This window comes from Otolemur garnettii, unplaced genomic scaffold (genome assembly GCF_000181295.1).
Source record: "Otolemur garnettii isolate 467f Iridium unplaced genomic scaffold, OtoGar3 scaffold00025, whole genome shotgun sequence".
NCBI lineage: Eukaryota > Metazoa > Chordata > Mammalia > Primates > Galagidae > Otolemur > Otolemur garnettii.
The window spans coordinates 10,773,675-10,785,573 of NW_003852420.1; the positions used below are offsets into that span (position 1 = coordinate 10,773,675).

At 46.4% G+C, this 11,899-nt stretch overlaps 1 protein-coding gene across 1 annotated transcript in view; it reads left to right on the top strand.

Annotated features, from left to right (window-relative positions):
- SLC23A2 (solute carrier family 23 member 2) overlaps positions 1 to 10,127 on the top strand; it is a 138,415-nt gene extending 128,288 nt beyond the window's left edge. Inside the window, exons 15-17 of the mRNA XM_003788033.3 lie at positions 687 to 824; positions 3,521 to 3,616; positions 5,398 to 10,127. Coding sequence (XP_003788081.1) covers positions 687 to 824; positions 3,521 to 3,616; positions 5,398 to 5,630 — 467 coding nt within the window. The 3' untranslated portion in view covers positions 5,631 to 10,127. The remainder of the gene's footprint in view (positions 1 to 686; positions 825 to 3,520; positions 3,617 to 5,397) is intronic.
- Positions 10,128 to 11,899: the final 1,772 nt, after the last annotated feature.

Sequence of the window (11,899 nt, forward strand, 5' to 3'; positions counted from 1 at the left end):
AAAAAAAAAAAAAAAAAAAATTTGGGTTCAGTCCAAAGGTCATACTCAATGATCTAGGAGGCCACATGAACCCCAGGGCCTGAGTGCAGGGGCATCACCCAACTGTGGCCCTCAGGATCCTTATGTCCTCAAAAAATAAAAACCTATATCACCCTGAGTTGAATGAATTACGTTAAAAGGTAGAACCAACAATAAGAACAATCAGACTAAATTTAGTCTCTTTAATTAGCATTTCTAATCGATTTAACTCAAATACTTTCACCTCTGAATGGGTCATTTAAAACTGACCATTTTTGCAGTGGGACTCTGGATTTGATCTCTGTGGCATTCATTTGTAAGAATCAGGTGTATTTGCTAGTTATTTGGGTTGGTTTCCCAATTTAATGTAAATGCTCAGAGAGGAAACCAATGTCCTTAGTTATCAACTCAGTCTAATGAAAACTTCATGTGATGTTTATGACCTTTTCTAAGCCCAAATAGTGCTCAGGCAAAGGGTCCCTGTAGATCAGAGGCCAGTGTTGTCACCTCCTGACCCATTAGCTTCCCCCTTCCTGCCACTGCACTGTTGTCCAGCTGGTTTCTGCTGGACAGAGGGAGGGCATTTGGGAGCCTGCTGTGGGCAGTCTGCCATCCACTCTGCTGGTGGACTCACTGGAACTCAAGGTCTTCTGTGTTTTTCTCTCCAGGAATGATCACAGCTGTTGGCCTCTCTAACCTACAGTTCATTGATTTGAATTCTTCCCGGAACCTCTTTGTGCTTGGATTCTCAATCTTCTTTGGGCTCGTCCTTCCAAGTTACCTCAGACAGAACCCACTCGTTACAGGTAAGAAAGACAGGCCTTGAATCTCAGGCAGGGAGCTGGAGCCATATAGCAGTTTGCCAGTTGGAATGGAGTTTGGAACTTCAGGAATTGTTTCAGTGGACGGTCAGTGGCCATGTGTCATTTGGCTGAGTGTCACTTTGCAGCAGTTACTTGGAAGCCCCGAGGCTGGCGTCCTTTCCACTGGTGTAGATGCTAAATCTCTTTGGGAGCATGCTTCTGTAAAACCTTTTGATTTTTCAAACTAATGGCTATCTTAAGCTATATAATTTCTTGAAACTCAGCTTCATATACTTTGAATCATATGGTTTTCTACTGGGAGTTTAGCTACTTTGAATTTAAGATTAACCTTTTAAACTTCTCCCTTTTATTTTAATCTCCTGATTCATGAAGAATGAACAGAGGATTAAGCATCTTAGTTAATAAATAGTTACTGCAATGGATAATATTTTAGCATTGAGAATTAGCTCTTTACAATTGAGAATCATTTATATATGTGTATATATCTATTTGTGTATGTAAAATCCACACAACATAAAATTAACTACTTTAAAGGGAATAGTTAAATGGCATTTAGTACATTCACAGTGTGTAACCATCACTTCTGTCCAGCTTCCAAAACATTTCATCACCTCGAGTCACTCAGTAAGCCGAAGTTCCTCGTCACCCTGCCCCAGCCCCTGGTCACCGCCCTTCTGCCTTCTGTTTATGGACTCATTCAGAATGTGGCCTTCTGTGTCTGAAGGTTTTCACTTCGCATGTTTTCAGGACTGCTACATGGAGCATGCAGAAGTACTTCATGAGTCCTTTTATGACTGGACGCTGCAATGTGTACACACACCCTGCAAGTTGTCTATTCATGCATCCATTGATGGACATTTGGGCTGTTTCCATCTTTTGGCTGTTGTGAATATTGGTTTACACACGCAGTCCACTTATTCATAATGGTTAATGTTCTGTAAATTGCTGCAAACAGAATTAGCAAATACCGAACCATTGTTCCCCGGGGGAACGGAGGCCAGTAGTACTGCAGCTCGTGTCTGGAGGAGTCTTCTCTGTCCTAATACCCACCACAGCCTTCTGGCTCTTAGAAGTACTAGGCAGCACTTGATCACCACACATGGTGCCTTTTCTTTTTTTTTTGAGACAGATTCTCACTGTGTCACTCTCAGTAGAGTGCCATGGCGTCACAGTTTACAACAACCTCAAACTCTTGGGCTTAAGTGATTCTCTTGCTTCAGCCTCCCAAGTAGCTGGGACTACAGGTGCCTGCCACTATGTCCGGCTATTTTTTGTTATAATTGTCATTGTAGTTTAGCTGGCCCAGGCTGGGTTCGAAACTGCCTGCCTCAGTGTATGTGGTTGGTGCCGTAACCACTGTGCTATGGCTCCAAGCCCACACGGTGCCATTTTAGCAGTGAAATTACCAACTTAGCACCCATAGCACAGTGGTTATGTTACCAGCCACATACACCAAGGGTGGCGGGTTCAAACCCAGCCCGGGCCAACTAAACAACTACAACGAGAAAATAGCTGGGCATTGTGGTGGGCGCCTGTAGTCCCAGCTACTTGGGAGGCTGAGGCAAGATAATCACTTAAGCCCAAGAGTTAGAGGTTGCTGTGAGCTGTGACACCACAGCACTCTACCAAGGGTGACATAGTGAGACTCTGTCTCAAAAAAAACAAAGAAAATAAAGTGAAAATTACCAACAGAGCACAAAATGTGACACACGTGGTAAGAAGCAGATAGCCAAAAGGCCACTTGTTTGCAATGTGAGAGCCAAACAGACAGAGCTTCGTTGTTTGACCTCAGCTAAGAACAGGTGTTGGGTGACTCAGAGTTTTCTCTTCCTTGTGAATGCTCGTGAATGACCGAAAGTGCTAAGAGCATTTCAATTTGGCAGATTCACAAATAGCACAGGCTGTATTTGTTTGAGTACCTGTTTTCAGTTCTCCTGGGTATATACGTAAGCATGAATTGCTGGGTCTCATGGTAGTGCTGGGTTTGACTTTGTGAGGAGCTGCCTAGCTGCTTGCCGTGGTGGCTGTACCGTGTTGCTATCCCGTCATTATGGACGGGGGTTCTGTGTCTGCATCCTCACCAATCCTTGTTATTTTCTGTTGAGGATCATCATGTTTTAAGTTTACAAAGTGTGAAATGAGATTGCACTCATTAGGGTTAGGATCAGAGATTCTTGCTGCTTTTTATATTTTAATATGCATATCCCATTCATGGGAGTACATCTTTATAAATTCCATTGCTCCTGATTGAAAGCAGCTAAGCACTAATTGGTAAACCAGGATACTGAAAACCTTTGTTTGATTGCCTGTACGAGTACTTTTGTTGTCTTATTCACTTTGTTATTTTTTTTCAGCCTTAAGATAGTCGTTTTTTATTTTGAGTTTTTTTGTCAGTATACTGCCTCCATGGTGTCCTAGTTCATGACAGGTGATTATCACTCTATTAGATTCATCATCTGTGCTCCACTGTTAGCAGTTTTCCTTATGGGTACCTCAGATTACTGGCGAAAGTATTCATAGTAGCAGTTTAAGACATTACTGGCAAATATTCATCTACAGACGCACATCTGAGAAACTCACACTTTCACGCTGCACTGACTGGTGGTGTGCTCCTTCCGGAGCTGAGACCAGGCCTGTCCTGACCACAGCAATGACCCTTGTGTATGTTCTTTCTCCAGGGATATCAGGAATTGATCAAGTATTGAACGTCCTTCTCACGACTGCTATGTTTGTGGGAGGCTGTGTGGCTTTTATTTTGGATAATACCATCCCAGGTATGTGATGTATATTAAACATGCTTTTTTACATATGTGAGTTACTTTTTTGCCAAATGGAAATGGGAAACAGGAAGAGTGAATCAATTCAAAGCCATCTCTGGTTGAGATAACACCCCCCACTTCTGGGTATGAATCAGGTTTTTTGCCGGTGAATTAATTTTGGCTCTTTCGATGAATGACCATTCAGACCACCAGCAGATGAGCTCCCTGCATGTGGTTTGATGGCAGCAGGTTGGGGCCACCCTCGGCTCCTGCCTCCCTGCCTACACTGCCTGTACCCAGGGCCATCAGCTGTCACTTTCATCAATAGCTCACCATTCCTGAGCCAGTTGGGAGCAGCCTCCTTTTACTTGGGGAGCTTGTCCTGAAGCTGAGTCCTTCCTTAGGCAAGTTCCCAGCCAGCTAAGATCAAAAGGCAGTGGGGGACAGAACCTGGGATCATTGTGACCAGAGACGTGCAGAGGCCGTTGACTCCGCGACACCCACGATCCCCACGTACTGCAGTGTGTGCTGTGCTCTCTTCTAAGTGACAGGCGAGGGTGAGCTCTGGCCCTACCTTGGAGCCCTTGTGGTTCCTGGAGGCAGATGCTGTGGACCGCTCTGAAATGCTGCTTGGACATACTGCCTCTGCCTTCAAGGAATTGTCATTCTTATCCTTGGGCTTGAAAGATTCATTGAGATTTTCCCCTCAGAACAACCTACCTCTAAAAAAGCCTCAGCCAAGAGGTTGCTGGGGAAATCAGGCAAAAGGAATCAAACAGGTGGAAAGTGTTAGATTTAAGAAGGCAAATGAGGGTGGCACCTGTGGCTCAAAGGAGTAGGGTGCCAGCCCTATATGCCAGAGGTGGTGGGTTCAACCCAGCCCTGGCCAAAAACAGGGAAAAAAAAGAAGGCAAATGACTAGTACCCTCTTTTCTCCGAAGCCAAAACTAATTGAGAGAGGGGCTCAGAATTTAGATGAAAATTAAAGTCTGCATTATTACTGAAATGCCGATGGGAGTATATAGCTTAGGTATTAAAAAAAGTCATAATCTTCCCAAATATTGCACCATAGAATCCAGGAGTTGCTAAGCCCTGGGTGCCCAGTTCTTTCTCCCTGACTAATCTGTCAGGGTTCACAGAGGCCAGGAGTGTTAGACCCCGTGGAAGTTCGTGCTCACAGGAGCACAGATACCTGCCCTGTTCATATCCCCCTCCCACCCTCCCACAACAAAATGGAGTAAAACAACGTGAAACTTAGGTCTGTCTAGATCAGGGGTCCTCAAACTTTTTAAACAGGGGGCCAGTTCACTGTCCCTCAGACCGTTGGAGGGCTGGACTGTGGGCCACGGGATGAGTCAGCTGCTAAGCAGGACAAGCAGAGGTGGCAAAAACACCCAGCAGGCCAGATAAATGTCCTAGGCGGGCTGCAGTTTGAGGACACCTGGTCTAGATGGTGAGTCAGTGTGCAATGACTGATTGGTGGAGGCATTGTATGTTATAGAAAGACTCTAAGCCAGCGGTTCTCAACCTGTGGGTCGCAACCCACAGGAACTGTATTAAAGGGCCCTGGCATTAGGAATGTTGAGAACCACTGCTCTAAGCCCTAATTTGTAGGCTCAAATTTGCATTTTACAGAGGTATTTCTTATGCAGAATTTGAGAACAGATTTGGGGGAGGGATTGGTGAGCTGGAAGAATGGGATATCCATTTAGGAGAACAGATATATGGAATGAGAGTTACATTCTTAGCAGAGCTATTAAACTAAGTATTCTTTTGTTTTGGGGTGCATGTGACAGGTACCCCAGAGGAAAGAGGAATTAGGAAATGGAAGAAAGGCGTTGGGAAAGGGAACAAGTCACTCGACGGCATGGAATCCTACAACTTGCCATTTGGCATGGACTTTATTAAAAAATACAGATGCTTCAGCTACTTGCCCATCAGCCCCACCTTTGTGGGCTACACTTGGAAAGGCCTCAGGAAGAGCGACGGTGGTCGGGGTTCAGATGAGGACTCCCAGGCCGCGGTATAGCCTCGCCCACCCCCAGCAGCAGGGAGGCGTGCACCCGTAGTTCTTGCTGGGTAACGAGAAGTGAAATACATGTTTATATATTTACATTTACATTCTGCACCCCAGAGCTAAGACAGATTGCAAGTAGCTTTTCTGTTGTGGGTGGTGATCATGTCTAATACGGTGTCTCGCCTATCTCCTTATTTAAGCCCTTGACCCCTTGCCCTTCAAGAGTGTCCATTGCTGGCCGTGGTCACTGAACTTGCCCTCCTGTGGGAGTGGATATTTGCAATCCTCAGCAATTCCTTGCTTTCCTCCCCCTTCCACCACCCACTGCTGGCTCTCTCGTAGGCGGCCCTTGGGGCCTGGGGCTTTTTGTTTACGGAGCCCTTGGACCCACTTCCCATTGGTTTGGCCTCAGCCTGAGCCTACGGAGATCTCCTTTGACCAAGGGGCACCAGTTTCTCCGCAGTGTCATGACTAACTGCCCCAGTGTGATAACTCCTGTGGCAGGAAGCTGTTGCCCCAATTGGAGACAGTAGCATGGCTCCCCTGTGCCCAGGTCGAGGCAGGGGTCAGGCCCATACAGATGTTACTGAATGGAACTCTGTTTGGGTGATTGGAGCAGACGGAAAAAACACTGAAGCCGGTGTCTGATTCTCAGCTGCTCCTTCCCCTGCCGCCCAGGCCCCAGTTGGCCTCTCTTCACGCGTGGCTGAGATACCCTATCTGGCATGATCACTGCTGGCTGGTGTGCCTGGTGCAGAGTGCCACCCCAGGGCACCAGCCAGACAAGTTCACGGGAGTCTTGGCTCTGCTGTCATGTGATGCTATTGTCGCGCGCGTCTGTAATTACAAGGTTTTATTCCTATTTAATGTTCTTGACTATAGCAGATTTTTGCAATCAGTGTTTTCCCATGTGACCCTCTTTACTTGTCTCCCCCATTCCCCTAATTAAGAAAAGAACCAGCATTTGTAAAGCTGTGGACACCGTCAAGGAAACTTGTTGTAACGGCTTTTGGAGGCCAGTAACCATTGTTGTGGTTGTGTTTTGTATTGCTTGATACCATGAAAGTGTAAATACTGTAATGCCTAATCTATTTATCAAAACTGACTACTGGACCAGAGCCCAGAAACCATGGGTCAAGTTATATGTGAATTTGTTTTGTGAAGAATGGAAACAGGGCAGGTACCAGACAGGGCCACCCCGTGGGATGGTGGTTCCATTATCCGGTGTATTCAGTCCTCCAGCTCCGATGTGGCAGGCCATTTCTGGCAGCCGGGGCCTAAGGAGACCCCCTGTCGGTTGCCATGGTGCATGCCCTTTGGATCTTGGTCTTGCGGAGGGTAGGGTGAGATCCCGCAGCCAAATGCTGCCTTTCTTGTTGCAGTTGTTGTGGAAGGTAGTGAGAAGAGCAGCCAACAGGCTCCCTTTGTTAAGAGAATTCTAAGTAATAACACTAAATTCTTCATAAAAGTGATTTCTGCTTGAGGCAAAAGTTTGGTTTGAAGTTTTTCAGTCCAAGGGAAAGCCTGAGACACGAAGTAGTGACCCTGCTTCGTGAGGTTGTGCATCTTGGTCATTGACCTGCCTGAGCTTGGTGGGCGGCAGCTCTCCTGACTCCTGTCGCCTGGGTGTGGTTCTCAGTGTCCACGCGGTGCGGTTCCCATCCCCCTCAGTCCCAGGCTGGTGTGGCTTTCCACACTGCGATGCTGACTTGCCAGCACTGTTCTGTCTCTGCAGCCCCCTGGCCTCCTGGAAGTTCGGGGCTTCAGGGTTTATTCTGGAAAATCACCTTAGAGCCACTACATTGTTTTGCCAAAACCTTACTGCAGATGAAGTAAAGAACTTAGATTCTAAATTACATTTACTTTTGTATATTTTTTAAAACGTGTATTCTGACGCATAGTTTAGAAGCACACTGGCTCACTGTTTCCATACCTCTCAAGGCGGTAAGCCCCCAGGCTGACGCCCTCTCACCCTGAGTTGCTCTCAGTTCCTTCTATTTGTATTTTACTGAACATCTCCAGTTTCTTTGCTCTGAAAAAATGGGGGAACCTGCTAAACGTCCCAGAGGTTTGCAATAATCCAGCTCTCTAGGTGAGCAGAAGGACCAAATAGACAAAAGCATGGGCACCAGTAATAATTGGGGGCACCTAACTGGGCACCTTCCTTCCTCTGAATACCGCTCAGGGTGTATACTTCAGATGTCCAGAAGCCTCTCCTCGGGCCAGGTTTCACTGGGAGGCTTCCACCCTGCTCTCCTGGGGGATGTCCTCCGCACGTGCTCATCTCCTCTGCTCCTGTAGCTCCCGCTCAAAGCGGGTTTCCACCTTTCTTACTCCACTGGGGCCATCTTTAGATACTCTGTCTGAGGAGGTGGGGAGGGATCAGAGAGATGGAGGAAAGAGGACAGCCCGCTGACATGCCTCCCTTGAGTCTGGTACTTTGTGCACAGCCTAGAGCGATTGCAGTCCCCTAATAACTAACATATCTTGCACGTACGACACACAAACTACTTCAGGAAGTCATCCTCCTGGTGGCACATGTGCTACAGAGTGAAGGTCTGTAATTGAGAGAGAAAGAAGACTACATCTGCTTCTTGGGTTGAACCTCCAAAGGGAGGTTTTTGGGGACTCAGCGGCCATAAATTTTGTAACACTTCCCATTCACATTGTTGGCCTACAATGCTGGGGCTTTGGACCATCCTGCTTTGTTTTGCCAGTAGAATGTTCTAAAATATTTTGGATGTGAACGTCCTCACAGGCCATTTAGACTCCAGTTTCCTTAGTGACTACCTACCCTGCCACCTTTGCATGTCACCTGCCTGGTCCCTGAAAGAAAACATGTACCTAAGGACAGGAGATGATGCTATCTTCACAGTGCAGGTGGGGGAAACCCCCCCACACACACTGGTTCACAGAGTAGTGGGAAGGCTGCAGTCTGTGTAAGCGATCTTCATTCTCGTTAGGAAATTTAATGTAGGTTCACTGATACATTTTACTTTCAGAATATTTCTTAAGAGGATTTCAGATGTTAACTTTTAGTTTCTTGGGATTGAGCAAGGCAAGAGAAGTGGCTGAACCATGCCAGCCAGAGGGCAGCACCATGAGTCCTGGTAGTTTCCCATTTCCGTGGTAACAAATTCACACACAAGTTTTGCTTTATACTGTAGAATACTGACTTTCATGATGACAACTTGGTTTATGCATGAATATTGCAGTATTTCCATATAGTAAAATAACATTTCTACCCAGGATAATAGTCACAGTTTTCCAGGGAGGGAATGATATAATTTTCATGACAATGTCATGTGATGATAGAATTTCTCCATTGATGAACCTCTAGTATGTGTGTATACTTTATTTACCCATACACGTATTTTATGACCATGAGCTAAGTCATTACTTCTTTCACTCGTGTCCCTGCTGAACTATTGGTACTAGCAACTTAGATGTCAAGCTGTCAAGCCTGATCTTCAGTGGCATCGATGCCATAAGAGTGGCCAGGCCAGACAGAAGGAGGAGGAGGAGGAGGAGCTGAAGCAGAAGCTTCATTCCAGAACTGGTCTGGCCAGAGAAGAGGCAGCGTTCTACAGGCACCTGTGCTCAGGGTGTACGCTCACTACAGGTACTAGCGCGGCATGGCTGGCAGGAAGGCCTTCTTGCCTCGCTGTCTGTGGACGCCAGCTGTGCACACCCAGCCACATCTGCTGTGCACCCCGTTAGCACATGGCCCCAGTGCCGGAGCATTCTCAGAGCTCATTTCTCCAAGGAGCCAGCCCTTAGCTTTAGAGAAGAGGCCAAGGAGTCCCGTGCTGCCTATTGTACTCTGCCCCTCAAGTTCTGGACTTCTCCTACCCTCGGCCCCTCCTTCAGTCAGACCCGAGTAGTGCAGGAAGGCCGCCGGTTGTTGCCAGTGTTCAGCTTCCGCCCACAGCCCCCTAAAGCACATGAGTGCTGGGGGGCCCTTTTCAGCAGCCTCAGAGCATTCCCGTCCTTTCAGGTGGTTCTTGACTGTGCTTCACCATCACCCCGTCATCCAGCGTCCGTAGCATTGCTGTGTGTGTTCCAGGCACTTAGGACCCTTAACCAGCGTTGCCATCTTAACTGACAGTTCAAATCAATATCCTTTTTGTTCGTTGGTAACAACCTTTGTTTGACACATTAATACATTTCTGACTGTTCCTAAAATAGTGGGGATGCCTATATTTTCCCTGAGTTTTTGTGACTGACTGACTTTGGCTATATACCTTTCTGGGATTTTGTTTGTTTATTTTTATTTTGCATACCGAGGGTATTTGGGGTGGGGTTGTTTTTTGAGATGTGTAATTCTTTTATGGAGTTTTTAAAAAGAATTTTCATATTGTTTTTCTAACATGGCTTCATTAAATGTTTAAGTATTTTAAAAATATGTAATATTTGGACCAGATGTTGTGAATAATAGTAGAGATAAAGCTATTTTATTCTGTATTTTTAAAACTGTTCCGTACAAATAAAAAGCTCTCCTGGACACAGTTTTGCTATCCACGTGCCTTCTTCTTGGGCTGATCTGTAAGAAAACTGTGCCGTTGTCTATCAGTATCGGCAGGGAATTGGTTCTGAGACCTCCTCAGATACAAACATCTGAGGGTGTTCAAGTCCCTGTTATAAACTGGTGTGATGTGTGGATTACACATATCCTCCCGTGAGCTAAATCATTTCTAGACTTGTCTGTGCATAATAATAACCTGGTTGGAGGTGGAACGCATTCTTAGTAAAGCACCACAAGAATAGAGAAGCAAGAACCTCATTTTTTTAAATTTAGGTATTTTTTATTATTTTTGATCTTGGGTTGGTTGAATTTAAGAATGCAAGACCTTTGGATATTAGAGGCTGACTGATTAATTATAAGTCATCACCTTGTAGTCAGAAATTCAGTAAGTTCACAGGCATTATCCTCAGGTACCTGGAAGACCAAGCAGTGAAAGCTGGAGCAATAGGACAATGTGTCCTCCCTCCCAGAGCACCATGGCGCAGGCAGGATTCCTGGGAGGATGTGGAAGGTTGAAATGAAATCTCAGACACGTCAGTGAGTTAGAGAATACACCCATGGTGGCCTTTGGGTGTGAAATTTTTTTTTATTTTTTATTTTTTTTTTATAAGAGTCTCACTTTATCACCTTTAGTAGAGTGCTGTGGCGTCAGAGTTCATAGCAACGTCAAACTCTTGGGCTCAAGCGATTCTTTTGCCTCAGCCTCCCAAGTAGCTGGCATGACAGGTGCCCAGCACAACACCCAGCTATTTTTTTAGAGTTGGGATGTGACACTGGCTCAGGCTGGTCTTAAACCTGGGAGCTTAGGCAGTCCACCCAGCCGCCTCAGCCTCCCAGAGTGCTAGGATTGTAGGCGTGAGCCACTGCGCCCGTATGGGTGTGAAATTTTGACTCTCTTATTATAGCACCACATCTGGGGACTGGAGACCTGTTGGGAGGTGAGCAGAAAGGCTGCATGATCACGTGGTAGGATCTCTGGGTCCCAGAGCAGCCACGGCCACTGTCAGGCTGAGTCACAGTGGGCCAGGAAATGCTGAATTGCAGGTGACAGAAAAGGGCTGAGAGCAGCTCCTGAAATGCTGAATTGCAGGTGACAGAAAAGGGCTGAGAGCAGCTCCTGAGCGTGACAGGGCTGCAGTTAGTCCATGGCATGGTTCACAGATGGTGGATAAAGTGGGTCCACATGTGTTTTCCCATTGAGAGCAAGCTCAGAACTACCCCTTCTTGTCTCTATCCATGGTTTGCTGGCCACTTGAGGCTTGTGCGCCCATCACAGCCACTCCCTAAAGGACGTACAACCAGTTGCCATGAGTTGCCAGTGTCCTATGAACTGCAGCTGGGGGAGTCATCGCAAGGTGTTTGGTCTTACCCATTGTAATAACAGATCCCCATGCTCGGACCACAGCACATCTCCAGTACGGCAGCCGCCTCTACACCAAGGGGCTCTGCTCCTAGTGCCTCTCTGTCCCCAGCAAGAGAGCCTCTGCCCTGAATTTGGGATTATTCCTTTCTTTGCATTTCTTCACAAGTTTGCCACATACCTGCACCTCTAAACAGTTTACTGCTTAGTCATGTGTGAACATTTGAACATTATAAATGAATAATAAACAAGGTAAGACAAGTTCTCAAACTCGTCCAAGACAAAGTGCCACATACCTTCTTGCTGAATATCACTACGGTCACCTTCGAAGTACTCCTTGGCCAGCCGACGACCATAGTGATCGATACCAGCAATGTTGCTCTTTTGCTGGGATGA